Below are 16,959 nucleotides of genomic sequence, written 5' to 3' on the forward strand. Positions count from 1 at the left end.
GTGGTTAATATGCAGTGCCCAGTGGCTGTCCCCTAAAACATGCCAGTGTACCACAGAAAGCTGCAGCATAGCCTGATGGGGAGCTGGGCTCTCCTGCCCACGGAGGGCAGGGTGCGAGCCAGAGCCGCTGAGTGAAGGATGAGTGGAGGCTGGACCTCAGAGGTCTCTACCTACTGCTCTGCATTGACGGCAATAGCCAAAATGTGGCCAAATGTGACAGCACCATGCCATCAGAGCTCCATAGAGCAGAGGTCCACCCAAGGGTCGCAGAAGGCAACATCTATGCATGTCCCTAGGCCTGAGGCTCAGACCTGCTCTCGTAGCCAGGACCAAGGAGGAGACACCTACGTTCCATGTACCGGATGATGCGGGCAGCCATGTCTCCAGCCCCAAAGCTGGTGATGGGTGTCAGGCGAACTTCATAGCTCTGAGGCACTTTCAGGTTGGGCAAGATGTGCTCCAGCAGCAGGCCCTTCTCCATTTTCTGCACAGGAATGAAGGTTTGGATGGTGTTTCTCTGAGCCAGCTGCATAGAAAAAGAGCGCAGTGTTATGAAAATCCTGAAACTGGAAGCCTGGGAGATCCTACCCATCATCCAACACCCTGTTCCTCCTCTTCCTATACAGACAAGTTTATTAATGAGATTTTCATGCAGAATTGGTTCGAAAATTCCCACTTCTGGTACAGAACAGTGACCAGGAGCCTGAGCTCTCCCTGAAGGGAAGCCTTGGGGTCCTCCTGACAGGGAGCACAACCTGAACGACAGGTCCAGGAGCAACTGTGTCAGAACCAATGTCTCCAAGAGGGGAGGAATGAACCCAGCTCACCTCCATGGCCACAAAGCACAACATTTTGCCAAGATACCCTTCAGTTCACAATCACTGCTGCAGAATTCATTCATTTGCTGCCTGGGCCCCACGGCATTTCATTTGGTGCCTCACTGGGACCTGTCTACTGCCATGCTTTCTCAGCACCCTTCCGCAGGATCCATCCTAGCCTATGCTGCCTCTGCACACCACAGCAAGGGGTCTAGTTCAAGTCAGTGGTCCTCTGGAGTCGCTCACAGGCTCCCTCTGAGGAAGGAGCCGAACCATGCTAGCTGAACCACACCAGCTGAACCTTGTTCAGTTTGCTAAGGCAGCAAGGAAGTTTCAAGAAAACAATGGGAAAAATACCGTTGTCAAAATCACCACCACTAAAAATGATGAATTACGTGTCAGTGAAACCTCCCTGCCACAGTCACGCTTGCTTGGCAGGGGAAGGACAAGAACAAGGATTGCACTGTGAAGATACAATTTCTTGCCTGTTGCTGTGCAGCTCCTGGATTCTTGTGGCAATATATGTTATTGGGTCTGCTGGCCCTGGTAAAAAGACCTTTGGCAGGGCTTTCCATGGCCTAGTGTTCACTGTTCCAGATGCTAAGCCTTCCCCTGCCTCAGACAGATCCTCTAGGCTGACAGGTTTCATTGCAAAGGCAATTCTCCTGATAGACAGGCTCAGTGTTTGTCATTAACTCTGAATTTACAGGATTACTGGAACAGGGATGCAGGGAGGAAGGTTTACAGAAAATCTGTTGGTGTGGAAAGTGTGGGGCAAGAAGATGGGGGTGAGGACATGGCAGGAGTGAAGGCCATCAGCAAGGCAGGGCAGGGGAGCACTGCAGGCATGGCACCTGATGAAAACAAGCACATCAATCCCTCCTCTCCCTGCCTCCAGCCTCAATGCGCAAAACTGTGAATTGAAGCTCAGAAGCAACGGCTGCCACTGGTGATCTTCCTGCACCACTGCCCTGTTTGTTTCCAACACGGCCAGGACCCAATGACCCACCTCTTCACCAGAGCTGATCTGCCCACAGCTTGGACAGTATTCCCAAGCAAAGGGCCAGGGCTGGACCAGATCCTGCCATGGTACTGTGTCAGGGCAGGGACTGGCCCCTGGTAACCCAAGGCTGCACGTGGTTCTCACAGTGAACAACAATGCTGTACCTGCCTTACCTCAAAGAGACCTTTGTACCTGAACAGGTCAGGGCACAAGTTGCTTGAGGAACTGCTTTCTGCACCCTCCTCCCCCAGACAAGGTGGGTCAAAGGACCAGGAACAGCTCCTGCGCCTTCCCCCAGCTCGGTGCCCTCCTGCTAGCCACCTCGGAGCAGCCTCAGTGGGCAGGACCAGGGCAGTGCCTCTGGGAACCAAGCACCAACTTGGCATCAGGATACTGCCAGGATCCATTCATATCAACAACGCCCCATCTGCACGCAGACAAGCTGGGTGCTGATCCAACTGGCCTGCCTACCACTTAGCTCTCCCATCTGCCGGCCCTCCGCACCACTGCCTTGCCAAGCAAAAGTGGAGCTGGCTCCCAGCGACCACGACTCCACCTGGGATCATTAGCACCATACCCCCAATTATCTGGGAGGAGAGGAGTGGTCACAAGCCAGAAGCAGGAGCCTGGAGCGGTACGGCTCCTGGCACAGGGCTTTTTGGGGAGTGGAGCCTGACGGGGGAGACTGGGGGCAGCTCCTCCCCGCAGGCTGCCATGAGCCGGGGCGCTGGGAAGGCAGCCAGCAAACAGGAGGAGGTCAGGAGCCATTTCCCTTGTCTAGACATAACCTTTAGAAGAGAAACAAAATGGAGAGTCGGAGAAAAACCTGAGGGTGAGATTCAGACAGTGCAAATTCCACCTCAGCTGGGAGTTAGGTGGAATTTGGGTATCTAAAGCCTCTGGGAGCAATGTCAAATCACTTACTCCCCCATTATCACCTAATCCAGGACAAACTGAGAAATCAGCCTCCAGTCTGGACTGCAAAGCTCTAGATCCCCCAGTTGAGTTTATCCTCAGGGGCATGTGGGTTTAACCAAATAAATACCTGGCTGGCACCCAGGTTTGGCTGTGAAACAGAAATAAAGGCATGTATGCCCTCCATGGGTCGTAACTGTCCTTCTTCCCAAGAGAAGCATCATTAAGTAATGGGAAAGGCACAGCCGGGGACTAGCAGGTACCTCCTCTTGGAGTGTAGGGGAAAAGTTTTACAAGGGGCTTTTCCCTCCATCAAATACTTTGGACCCAACTCTTCTCTCAGCATATGTCCTGTCTCTATTCAACCTGCAGCTTGGACAGACACAGCAACTATCTGCCAGCAAGGCTGCCTTCCACACATCCTTATTACAGTCTCTACAGTCCTGGCATCCTGACAGAACAGGTCCAGGATGTCTTTGGAAAGGTTGGCTCTGCTAGGTGAAAAGCAGCACGGGTTAAATGTCTCCCCTGGGCTAGCTGCAGCTGTCAAGAGAAAGGGCCAGGTGTGCTGCCAGCACAGTTTAAAGGGCATGAAATTAGTGCAAGGGAGAAGAAGGGCACAGCTCCAGCCAGCCGCTTGCTTGTGCGTGCTTGCAGTCACTAGCACAGGTCCAGCAGACAGAGACATTAAGGCCAAAGTCTGGCTCTGCCTCTCCCTCCCTAAACATCCTTTGCCTCCCTGATTGCCAGCAGCAGGTCTGTGCAGAGCTGCATGCATCAGTCCAGTAGGAACCCATTTTTTAATCCTCCACTTCAATCATCTGCTGTTGCCCTCATTCTCCTGCTCTGTGTGTCCTCTTCTCCCATACTACCCTGGTATCTTTTTCCCTCCACCCCCTCCTCAGCCTCCTTCCTCCTGATCACGCTGGCCCAGTGTTCCAACTTAATATTGCTGCAGTGCAGTTAATAAAGCAGAGACAGGCGCAGAGGACAGTGAAACACTGGCCACCTTATTAGAGATGCTGAAGCCTCAGTGGAGGATCTCACGCAACAAGCTCATTCATCACCAGGCTCAGGATGCTGCCAGGTGGGGCCAGAACAAGAGCACAGTGCAACGCACAGCCTCATCTCTGCCTTCACCGCCTTTCATTTCGAGTATCAGAGGCAGGGGGTGGGAAAAAAACCAAACAAACCCAGAGTTTCTACCAGTTGGCTGTGAATATCACACAGGCTGCAGAGGGGAGAATGTTCTTGCAGAAAAGGTCCACTAAAAATGCCTTACAAAGGGCAAAATCAGCCCTGCGTGGGACGCACGCATTCACACGCACAGTGTGCAACCTGTCCCTTCTCCTGTCACTTGTAAGCAGTACTAGCCATCAAGGGAGAGCACACTCACATGTTTATATGTACTCAGCCATCAGGCCTCTGGGACCTGCAAGCTAGGTCTGCCTTTTCTCATTCCTCACCATCACGTTCTGTTGGTAGGTATTGTCTGCTCAGTCCCCTGTCTTATCATTTGAGCTGGCTCCTGATGCTTAGAGAGAGCTTGTCCCACCGTGGCCAGCCAAGCCAGCTCATGGTCCAGGAACACACACCAAGAGCCTCAGAGAGAAAAGCAGGCTGCCACACTACCCCTGCCCCCTGCTTCCATCCCAGCTGGGATGCTGTCACAGCAGAGGGGTCCAAAAGTATAACACTGCTACATCTATGTTTTCTGTTTAGGTAGGCTGTTAAAGGAAAAAAGGATGTTCTCAGACTGCATGATGTTTAAGTCAGGTACCTATCAGCCAACAGATATAATAAAGCCAAAGGATATTAATAAACACATCTGCCGATAATCATTGTTGCAGTCCTGCTCAAGAAACTGCACCATGGATTCATAAGACCACGATAACCTACCTGTGCTGGGAATTGGTGTGACCTGCATAGCCACATATGTGATCTCAGAACTAGCTGCACATGAAGCAGCTGTGCATGTTTGTTTGAGGGAGAAATTAGAAAGAAAACCTGTTTCATCACCAAGTCCCAGGGAATTGTTGCAAACGCCAGCTAGAAAAACATATATTAAAATCATGCAGATTCCCCAATAAGTTGATCAGCGCAAAGGAGCTGCTCTTTGGGCATCCAGCTTCCCAGCATTGCTATTCACTCCTGCTACTCTCTCCTTACTTCTCCCACTTCTTCAGCAATTTCTCAACTCAGGGTGTGAGTGCTAGCTCTGCTTTACAGTATCTCCCCTCAAAATCCTTTCCACACACACTTACTCTCCCTCCCTTTTTTCTTAGCCTCATTCAAATTCCCCTGGCTGCTCCTTCCTGCAGCACAAATGAGATGGGGGTTGCTGCCCGCGCTCCCACTCTGTCCTCACCAGCTAACCACAGACGTGGGCTGCTGCAAAGGCTCCCAGCTCCCACCCCCAGCCACACCAGCCTCGCTGAAGGCAGAGGGGACGGCGGACAAAGGCAGGCTGGTGTGGCACAGCAGCCTTGTACGCAGGATCCCTCCCTCTGACAGGATCTTCCCCTTTCTCTGTACAGCTCTGCAGAGGAGAACAACAGAGAAATGCTGTCCCCAGCATGTGTGCAGGGGGGGGCATTAGGCTGAGTTCCCCCCATCCCACCTCTCCCCTCTCATCTGTGAGTGTTGGGACACTGGAGAGAAGACGTGCATGGAACCAGGAGCTGTGGGGAGCCTGATGGTGCAGGAAGCACAGGTATCTCAAAAAGGTCTGAAAAGAAGTATGGGGCAATAATGTGGAAAAAATAATCTTCAGCTGCCGGTGCAGCTGGTGGGCTTCACCCTTCAGCAACCAGCAATCAAGGTGGTCTTCAAAGCTCAGTGCCCTGACAGCAGCAGGTGTGAGGGCATCCACCTCTCTCATGTGCCCAGAACAGTCAGTCTCATCCAAGCTGCTCAGCTTCTCATCAGCCACAGACATCCCTGTTTAGTGCTGTCTAGGGGCCAGGAGAAGGTGATAGCAGCAGAAAGGCACTTTTTCTCTGGCAGGCAATACCACTCAGGGTGTGAAAGAACCTCCCATTTTCACCAGTTCAGTCTGTTTGCCAAGAGACTTGGACACATTATATAGCTCTGTCTTAGTGTGCTGCAGGCATCATCTCATGATTTCCCCTGTGGCTGTGACTGCCATGAACTCATCCCAACAAAGCCCAGCTAAGACACAGCTGCTCCCTTCCAAAGGGAGTGTTGTTCATAAAGACCAGACACAACCACACCATTACCCTCACCATGATGGGACTGGTAGCATCCGTGGCCTTAAACTGGTGACAGCCAGGAAAGATACTCACAAGCACCCCATCCTAGGGACTGTAAGAGGATGACCTTTGTTACGGTGCTGGTAGCAACTTCTGGGATGAACATGGGGCTCTGCAATACAAAATACTCTGCTACCTCAGCAGATGTGCCTTGCCCTCAGTTTGGCCCCCCAACTGCACCTCCAAAGCTACAAGATACCTTGCAGAGAGGTAAATTCAAAGATTTCAGATGCCACGAACTTCTTAAAGTTAAAAAAAAGGATGATGTCAGGATTTATGTGTTTCAGAGTTTACAGTGTCAAAGACTGACAGCAAATTATTCAAAGGCCAGACCCATTTTCCGTTGCTGGAGAATAAGAGCCCAGAAGATGAGTTCCATGGGTAGGAATAAGAGCACTGCATATTCCTTGGAAAAGAGGAATGAAAAATGCTCAGAAACAGAGGCAGGAGGGGACAGGGAATTGTAGAATCTCTCCTGAACATGACACTCCAATATTTTTCACAGTGATGGAAAAATATGCCATAAATCTGGCCCTTCTCTCTCACTTCTTCCCATTCACTTACGGCATATAGCAATGGATCGAGATTCTGGTCCTTGGCACCACAGGGCAGAGCAGAGGAAGATGGTTTGTCTTTGACATTGCAGTTGAGCACCACGGATTTGATTCTTGCTCTCTGTATTTTAGCAGAGGGATAAAACATCTCTGCACTGGCAGCCCCCTCCTATCCTCCAGGAGTTCAGGGAAGGGAAAAACATGGCCATGTTCAGAGACCCAGCAGGGGAAGTACACTCCTGGCTGACAGAGCCCAATCCCCTGTCACCACAGCGGCTACCTCTTCTTACTCATTTTATGAATGTACCACAATCCCACCTTAAAAGCCGTTCCTATTTAGCCTGCTCCTTCTGCTGGACGGCTGTTCCAGAGCCTGACCACCCTAATGTTCTCATTTCCAGCCTGAATTTATTCACAAGCAGCTTGCACCCAGTTGATCTTGTGCCAATATTGTCCTTTAGCTTAAATGGCTCTTTTCCCTCCCTGCTGCTTGACCCCCTGATGTTTTTATAGACAGCAATCACACCACCTCTCAGCTTTTGCTTTGCTAGGCTAAACAAGCTGAGCACTCAGTGCATCCTCTTTATAACAGAGACTCTCGCCTTCCCTGATTTACTCAGTTATCCTTTCCTGTATGATCCCACTTGCTGGAGCTCCCTGCACACAAGATACAATAGCCATTCTCCACCTTGCCTGGAAATACCTCAGGCTTCACCTAGGAGTATGTTTGCCCTTTTTCACACCTGCATCTTATCAGCAGATCCTTGAAGTCAACTCACTCACCCACATCATTCCTCCACTTCAGTCAATTCCCATTGATGAGCTCTCAGCCTGTAGCAGATTCCTCTGATAGCACTCTCCACATGCATGACCTTGCATTTGTACCACTGCATTTCATCCCACCTGAACCACTCAAGTAGTTTTCCATCTTTCAGATCTTCCTTACGATATCCTCATCCTTCACTGAGGTGGCATTTCCTCCTAACCTGCTGTCAGCTGCACAAGATTTCAACAGCATGATCCTAATAGGGGATTCTGCTGGTATCAGCTATGAAGAAGATGCCTGGCCACTCTGGAAAAGGCATTCAGGTAAGTTTTGGGTAGTAGAGAAATTTGGTTTGGATATGAAGACGGTGATGGCGACGTTTCTTTAAAATTTCTTGTCAAACTTCCTGTGCCTGTCAGATTGGATTAAAACATTTTCCTGGGTTAGTACTTCATCACCACCTTGGATGGAAATGATGTCAAGCATTAATAGCATCAATTAAAGGGCTAGGGTAAGCTTAAACTTGGATTTATTTAATTTTCTTTGCTTGACAACCATTACTCATTAGGGGTTTCCAGAGCAAATACTCACATTGCAAACATAAAGTTGGTATTTGCCAGACAAGCCCACCAGTGAACTGAAATTCATGCCTGTGCTGTTCATCAGTCAAGCATACAGGTTCAGATCCTGGGGTTAAACAAGCCAAAGCAAATCTATTATTCAGTCTAAACACAGAGTCCCGAAAGCTTTTTTTCCTAAACTGGCCTTATCAGAATGGCTCCCTTTCTGGTCTGAAAAATCCCCAGCTCCAAAGAGAGAAGCAACTGCAACCTCCAGTAGCTACCTAGGACAGCTGGAGCTATCTAAGCCAGAAGACGGACTCCCTCTCTTCCTCTTGCACATGCAATCAGCTGCCCATCCTCATTAGGTGCCAAGAGCAGCAGTTTACAGCTTCCAGAGAAGCCAAATTGGTGCTGTCATGAATTACTGTAAGTGCTTGTTCCACACTCTTCAGTAATGTCTTTCATTAGGGGCTGATCAGAAAGCAATATGTATTTTATTAGCATATGTTCCCTGGTCTAAGAAGAACAGACCTAATCTTCACTCTGTCAGGGAGACAGTGAAGTAAAAGCCTGAACTGAGGCACAGCATGACTGGCAACTTCACAAGCCATGGGCTTACTGGAGCATCGCACAGCTGCACGTTCTGAGGAGGGGGAGCCCAGGAGCTGGAGAAGAAAAGGGGTGAACTAGCACCCGAGTTCAGTGATGGATGGGAAGGGAGGGAGAGCCACGGACTCCCCAGTCTGTGCAAGGAGCCTATGCTGCTGTCATTGTGGTGGGCACTGAGCAGACAGGTTACGTGTACGCCCAGCTATGCTCGTTATCTCCCTCCTACTGTCTTACAGCTGTATCTTCGATCCTGAAGGCACATGTGGTCCTTCGGTTGAGAAAAGAAGTTCTATACTGCTGCTGCTGCAAGATCCTACATGTACTCGAGTACGGACTGCAGAGCCTGAAATCACCTGTCTGCAGCGTGGGCATAAGCTGAATAGGGGACAATATCCCTCGTGTGGTTCCAGGCTCTTTTGAACTTTGCATCTGGTAATCGGCACTAGTGGCTCAGTGCCTTACTGGATCCAGCTGTATACTTTATACCCATCCCTAATCTTAGTGAGCATAGTCTCCTCTTCCACCCATTTCTTGCAGTGGACACGACCGCTTGCAGCCAGACCCACGTACATGCCTACGCACCACGCTGTCAGCACGTGCGGCTCCAGGAAGCAAAAGCAATCTGGCTCTGCGTAGCCCAGGGCTGCCCAGCTGCAGCCAGGCTGAGCTCTGAGCCATTCTGTCTATAATATGGTTGTAGCTTACCAAGGAGACACGCTCCACCAACAGGAGTTGCCATCTCCCAGGCTTCTCTTTTTGGGTTGTCTACAGACCATGGCAGAGCTCTCTGCTAAGGCACCTTAACCCTTCAGAAAACAATCAACAAAGGATGGGGCTATTGCTTACTGGAGCAGAAATGGCCTTTGTGTGGGACTCTGGACTTCCCAGTCTGGTACGTGTAATGAAGGTACATAGGCAAGTATCATGCCAGAGCCTACAGACCACCTCTAACTCAACTGCATTTGCAGTCCTGCCTCTAGTAAAGAACCGGCAGGCAGCACAGCGTGTGCAGGGAGAGCCATATAGCCCTTCACATCGCCCCATGCTGCCTGCACTGACAGCATGACTGCGTACATTTCATTTCTTTATGAAATACAGCCAAGACATCTACCTAGTGCCTACTCCTGCCTCTTTGTCACTAGCTACAGGAAAGACTACATCTCTTTTCCAAACCCTTCTCCCTTCACACACTTTCTCCCCTTATCTCCAACATGTGAGAGCCAGGAAAAGACACCCAAAACCAAGAACAAAACCAAAAAAGGAAGCAGAAACAAAAGAAAGAAGAGATGGACAATAGGAGGGTGAACAGGGAAAGGGAGGAAGGCACACAAAGAAAAGACTGAAGCAGTAGTAGGAACACGGGCTGACTGCTGAAAACAATGGATGAGCAGAGCAAATGGGAGGAAGCTGCACCACAGCCTATCAACAGAGACTTTCAGAAAGACTCAGTAACTAGTATGTACCCCTTGAAGCCACCGAAGGAGTGTGGATAAGAGACGCACACAAAGGACTCGCTTTTGTCTTTGATACCTGGCAAGCATTTTTCATCCTGTGCTCAGCTTTGTAAAACACAAGCCAAAAGCCTGCTGGATACGAACAAGCATAATGGTGTGAAAACAACATCTCAAGCCTGCAAGGCTGATACAAGGGGTATATTGGTTGGGGGAATGTGATTATCTCTTCTCTCACATTGTCCTTACCCTGAATGAGCACTGAACAGTGGTGTTAGGAGCTAGAGATAGATGAGATTTTGCTACCAGATGTGTTTTAAGACCACATGAGCCTTTCCAGTGAGATTATTTGTGCTGTTTTTCTCAGGCACTGTAACTATTCCAAACAAAGCTAAGAGTGGTAGAACTGTTTGTAATTATACAAATTGTACTAGGCAAGCCAGACAATATCCTGCTTTCTCTCTTGCACAGTCAAGTACTTGAATTGCATTAGGAGTAGCACTTATGAAAAGTGAGTGTTGAGACAAAATCTCTGCTGCAAGACACCTTATGAATGGTAAGCCACCTCGTAAAACTCTCAGTTACCTTATGTATTGGGTCTGGCTGAGATGGAGTTAATTCTCCCCATAGCAGCCCTCACAGTGCTGTGCTTCGTATTGGTAGCTAGAAAGGTGGTGATCACACCCCGATGTTTTGGCTGCTGCTGAGCAGCGCTCTCATGGCATCAAGGCTGCCTCTCCAACTTTCCCCCCTCCCCACTAGGCTGGGGGTGGGCAAGATCTTGGGAGGGGACATAGCCAGGGCAGCTGCCCCAAACTGACCACAGGGATATTCCATACCATATGACGTCTGCTCAGCAATAAAAGCTAAGAAAAAGGAGAAAGGGAGGGTCGGCATTTGTTATTACATTTGTCTTTCAGAGCAATTGCTATGCATACTAAAGCCCTATTTCCTGGGAAGAGGCTGGACATCACCTGCAGATGGGAAGTAGAGAATAAATCTTTCATTTTCCTTTGCTTCCATGCATGACTTTTGCTTTATTAAACTGCCTTTATCTTGACCCATTAGGGTTTTTTTTCTATCTTATTTTCTCCCCCCAAGTCCTGCTGAGGAGAGTGAACAAGGGGCTTAGATGGGCACTTGGCATCCAGCCAAGGTCAACCCACCACACCTTCCTTACTTTGCATAATCAGAGAAGAGAAATGGTACCCTGAGACTGAGGCATAACTAACCTGCCACTGCTCATATTACCAGTTTTCCCAACTAACTGATTACAAATGATCTGTGGACCAGGGATAACAGCTCAGGAAAACCATGAGTCATGCTGAAGAGCAATTTATGAATGCAAAAAGACAGAATTAGTCAGACTAGTTTGTTAGGCATCGTTTGCTAAGCTCTGGTGGGCCAGGGGAAGTCTCAATAGCAGCACGGGAAGATGTTAGGCAGACCTAAGGGGGAAACCTCATCCCACGGCTCCCAGCCTTTTCCACTGAACTCACCTAACCCATCTGTGCCGGTCAGGCCTGTGTTAAACTTCCCTGGCCAGCCTTATAGAAATGTCTGTGATCCTCTGACTGACGGGGCTAACAGCCACCATGGCTAGGCAGACACCTCTGCCTGCAGCGAGCAATGGCCAGGAGGAAAATCTCTTCCTTTGCGCTGGGTGGAGGCTCTGCTGTCGCTGACTTAACCAGCAAAGAACGCATACATGAAATATGGAAAAAACCTCCTGGTTTCCCACCCCTACCAAACATCCAGCTGTCTTGGAGTCTTCCCTTACAGCACAGAGAGAGGGGAGTTTGCTCTCGCAGCTGGTCTTATTGACGTGTCATCCCCTGTGACAGATTGCTAGGGACGAAAAGAGAGACGGCTCAATGTACGGTCAGCTGCAGTGACTGACATTGTGTCCCATTTTCTAGCAGCAGAGAGCACAGCTGAGGCAGGATCCTGCCCTTTCCGCACCCAAATGCCCGTGGCAAATTTGATGCTTTACCCCTGGGTCCTGCTTCAAGTACAGCTTGTCCATCAAATGCTATTGATCAGCCAGCTCTCCTTCCACCAGTGCATGGCTGCCACTCAATCCCACCACACATTCCAAACCTCTCCACCTCTTGCAGCCTAAAAAGGCAGCTTCACCTCTCTCTTCTCTTGCTTTCCTTGGCTTTGCGTCACGATGGCTCTTCAAACCAAGCAAACCTGTCCACCAAACAAACTTGTCATCGACACACTGGCTTCTTTCTGTATCCTTTTTCACCTCCCTCAGGGCTGAGTTCTGCACAGCATCACATACACCACTAGCACTACTGAAGGCAATTGACTTGAGAGCACAAATGTAATCTGCCTATTCTCACTGCCTGAACAAAAGCTGAAATAAAATAATAAAAAAAAAAAGAGCGAGCATCAGTGGGGGAGATGGGAGAGTTAGAGATGAATAAAACCACCTTTTCTTGCTACAGAGGATGTCTCAGCAGGTAGATGGAATTGTGTTGATTTGACCTTGTCCCATATGACAGCAGCCTGTGATCAGACATCAAACTGGCAGCCAAGGCAGGCAAAAAAGAAAACAGGACTAAAGAAGCTTTCTGGCAGATGTGACTTATAAGCCGTCCTACAACAGAAGGTCTGCTTTGAGATTCAGTCCTGAGCAAACACTGTGAGGCCAAGTCACTGCAGTCCTCAATCCCACACCAGTGAGACAGGACCAACACAACTCGTACCAAGTGAAATGATGAACAGTAAAGGGATGTGCCGTTTCTCACCCCCACAATTTTTTGATCCATGCAGCATCTTGCATGCAGCCAGGGCCACCATCTGCTGCTTCATGGGGAGTCACGCTCCCTCACTGCAGCTAGTTGGGACTGTGATGCTCTAGGAGGGAGAAGGAAAGGAAAAGGGACTCACACATCCCTGTTCCATATGCCCTGACTGTGCCCCACACTAGGACATCAGACTGGGCTGTCCAGTTAAGCCGCGTCTCAGCAGGATTTCTCAGTGGACGCAGCACCACAGATCCTCTCTTTTTCCAGGTAACCCCAGGGCAGTGCACAGGTCACATTTTATCCAGAGCAGGATGGGTCCCTCCCTACTTCACAATCTCCGACTCCATCCTTTAAGCTTTTTGTATTCTAGTATGAAAGGGATTTAGAACAGCCCTGACTGCTTTTTAGCTAAGCTGTCCTAAAACCTCACTGTAGCAACCCCTGAGCTCCTGCAGCATCCCTCAGCTGAAACCCCCACCACAGCACCAGTCGGGGGACACACAGGATGGGGCCACTAGGGGCACGGTACCCCAGAGAGCATCAGGATGAGGGCTATGGACCCAGGCTTGTCAGCAGCCCTGCCTGAGGCGGCCACCTGGGTGACGGGTGATGGCAGCCTTGCCCAGACAGCATGTAATCCCCCGCAGCCAGCAAAATGTTAGCCTCTGTTATCAAAGGGAGCTGAGCCACCGCTGCCTGCCTTGCGCAGAGCTGCCCGGTTTCCTAGCCCTCGGCATGCCCCTGGCCCCTAAGTGCAGCCTCCAGGCAACTCCCCGAGGTGCCGCCGGCAGCTCAGTTTCCCGAGAACCTTCTCCTGAAGCCACAGTTGCCTCTGCAGGAGAAAAGGGATTTTGTTCACCTCCCAGAACACAGGGCTGGGCTGCTGAAAGGGCCACCAATGACTCGAGTACATCAACTTTCTGTGTTCACAGCCTTTTCCAAACCAGGACCTGACAAACAAATGGGTTTATAATGTCTAGAGGCAGAGAAAGCAATACTGCATGTATCTGTCTTGGTTTTATACTCTTCCCCGACACTGGGTACTGCTGACAATGGGAGAAGACAAGCTTCTGGCCTGGATGTGCTCACTCCTGCTAAGTACAGGGCTGGGTGGATTAGCTTTGTTCTACCCTGGCTGCCCAAACCAGCTGTTTATTTTATCACAGGGTTACTTACAAGTACTGGAAGATGCATTCAGCTTCACTAGACTGGCTCCTCATGGGCCCAGGGCCACGCACATGGGTTCACCAAGCCACGGTGGTGCACAAATCGGGGAGATGCAGCGGTGGGAGTTAACCGCGTTCTCAACGAAATATTTACATAAAAGACGACGGGCTGGTGCACTGCTTGCTCGTCCTGCATTTTGAGTAATACCACCCCTGCTTGCTGCGTAAAGCGAGACCCCTGCCCCAGCCTGTGTGCCTCTGGGGGGGCGTCAGCGCCGTGCAGTACCGAAGCCAAGGACAGACGGCAGTTGACAGACGCTGCTGCAGTGGGCTCAGAGGAGAGCAAAAGAACAACTCAGAGGCAGACAAGGAGCAATTCAGATCCACAGCCCATAAGCCTCGGCATAAACCCTCTCCCACTGCGCTGCGATGGCCATCAGCAGAGTTAACCTTCCACTCTAATCACGATCATTAAATTCCTGCTAACGCCCCTGTCCTGTGTCTGTCCAAACAGCTCTGTTATCTGTCACCTCCCCACACGGTGAGCCCGGCTCCCCACTGCCGCAGCTCTCATTAACGCTGCTCTGGCTGGCTGATGAGGCAAGTGGCAGCCGGCTCCGGAGCCCAGATGAGTTTAGTAGACAGCAGGGGATGTTTATCCAACATGGAGGGGATGAAAGTACAAACAAAGAGAGACCGTACAATTACTCAGGCATCGCAGAGGGCCACTCTCATTAAAGATGGTGTCCCTGACAAGAATTAATCTGAAGTGACAACCCAGTGAGCTAGTTTAGCAAATGGGGCTGGGGCTTGGCCCAGTGCAATTTTCGGGGGTCTGTCCGGCAGGTAGAGCCGAGCCTGCTCGGAGGAGGGGAAAGGCAGGAATGTGTTAAGTTGGCCCCATTCTGGCCCAAGCCTGTGTATCAGAAGGTACAGAGGACACAGCAGCCCCAGGTCTCCTTGAGGGGCACAATGAAGATTAAACTTCCCTGCTGCACCAATACTTTCTCCTTCCTCTTGCAGCCTCAGGTCACAGATGGGTTCCAGCTCATTAAGTGCACAGTAATTCTGCCACTATCCCCTGTAACTGTAACCACCAGCCCAACTCAGATCTTTCCTCCAGGATGCAACCTGCTTGCAATATTAGATGGCTTTTCATTTCTCTTTAATGTTAGAGCAGAGCCCTGGGAGGGGATAAAATACACAGAAAGAAACAAGCAACTTAAAAGGCTTTTTATTTTTTAAGCAAAGATCTGGTTTGGGGAGGCTGCTTTGAATCCCCAAGCAATGAAAAACGTTTTCAGTTGGAGTGCAGTGCCTCAGTGCTTTTCTATGCTACAAGAACACATAGAAGAAAAAAAGCTGACCAAACCAATAGCCCCAAAGCCTCACTGCATCTGCCCACAACCAAACCACCCAAGGCTGTGAACTCATTAGGTTCGCTGGCTAAGGTTAAATAAGGTTGTCGGCATCTGGATCAGTTGCCTTGGAGCAAGAAAGGAAAAGCCTCCCAAGCTGTCAGGACCAACATCTGTGAGGCCCCTGCCATTCCTCAGCGGGAATGCTTTCCCCTCTGAATTGTCACTCAACACAATGCCTCTGCCTGAGCCTACCTGACCGATGCGCTCCGGGAAATAACAGCCTCTTTGCCCAGACATACAACAGAGGCTTTATGAGAAGCTTGCTCCACATTGCCATCGTATGCGCCTTGCCTGGGTCAGTGGCTCCAAGCTGTTAGGCTGTTTATTTGGTTTTAATTGAAAGTTAATTCTTATTCTACTGGAACTGGTACGTCTGCTGTGCTGCTCAGCCTGCTCTGCAGTGCCGGGAACAATCAGCTCTTGTGGAAATGCACCTGCTTGTCTTGCTGGGAGCCCCCATGCATCACTTAGGAAACCAAATTCCCCCAGTCTGCTTGCAATCCCCCCAGGAATGGCCAACCAGCCCTTGGAAGCTGTCGAACAGGAAGAGCTGGAGGAGCCACAGCACCAGCCAATTAATAAACAGCACTTTTACTCTTACCCAGCCCCATTTTCAGCAGCTGCAGCAAGAAAATTTAATTCAAGGGTTCCCAGGTGCCTTGCAAAGCATCCTGCTACTTGGGGATCTTCACATTACATATGCCAAGAGCTCTTCAAGCAAACTGGGGAGAACAAAATGAAAACCAAGACACTATGTTACAACCAGTGGGCATCCCAGCTGGTTGTCCTTTGGATTCCAGCTCAGCAAGAGTTAATCACCGCCCCGAGACAGCCCCTCACCACCCCAGGACTGCAGGCTGCTGCTGCCACATTCGTTCATCCTTAAGATGCTGACGAGCACCCGTCACGACCACTGAGGCTGGGGAGCTCCTAGGGCTGGAGGAGAAGGTGGGCTGGCTGACTGGATAAGCTTTCATCAGCTTGATGCAGGCAATAAATCAGCTGCGACTGGCCGTGTGTAAGGCCCATTTTATCTGAAGAGAATATTTCACTTCAATCCTAGATCTCTAGGAGGATTTTTGTACCACCACAGCTAGTGCCTGGAAGCCAGTCTATCCAGTGAGGAGGGAGCACAGGCAAACAGCAGCTCCTCATTCAGGCCGACAAATCCCCTTTCTTAAGAGCTCTCCAGTCAGCAGTGCTTTTAAGCTTTCCAGCTTTTCACAGTTATATTCAGTAATTCAACTACGTTCTGCGGTCCAGTGATGGAAGAGCAGAATACAAAGCTTAGCCCAGGTGCCCCAGCACGAAGAAGGTGTGACAATGCAGCAAAGCCTGCAGGACGTGGAAGAGGGTGATGGCACACGGGAAACAGTGAAAGGTTGGGAGGCATCACCAGACTGCTTGGATGCCAGGTCAGACATCATGGGGAAAACACCAGGAAGGCAGGACAGGAGCACAGAGGCAGCTCTGCGAAGCAGCAGGTTGGAGACGAGAGGTAATGCAATCCGCTGGGACAAGGAAACGCAAAGGGCTCAGTGAGCCCTCGGTACGGCACGGGGAGGCAGAGACCTCACAATGAAATGCAAGTGCCTGTCGGAGGAGGGCCAGGGGGAGGCAATGCCACGAAAGCCTTTTCCATCTCCTGCTTGTGCTTGGCAG

At 50.2% G+C, this 16,959-nt stretch overlaps 1 protein-coding gene across 3 annotated transcripts in view; it reads right to left on the reverse strand.

The window, feature by feature from the left end:
* Nucleotides 1–16,959, reverse strand: part of MDGA1 (MAM domain containing glycosylphosphatidylinositol anchor 1) — a 154,486-nt gene that overhangs the window by 39,458 nt on the left and 98,069 nt on the right. For all 3 annotated transcript variants that reach the window (XM_040612262.1, XM_040612261.1, XM_040612263.1), the window contains exon 11: nt 349–526. In XM_040612262.1, the coding sequence (XP_040468196.1) occupies nt 349–526 (178 nt within the window). The remainder of the gene's footprint in view (nt 1–348; nt 527–16,959) is intronic.

The sequence above is a fragment of the Falco naumanni genome, chromosome 12, assembly GCF_017639655.2.
Source record: "Falco naumanni isolate bFalNau1 chromosome 12, bFalNau1.pat, whole genome shotgun sequence".
Taxonomy (NCBI): Eukaryota; Metazoa; Chordata; class Aves; order Falconiformes; family Falconidae; genus Falco; species Falco naumanni.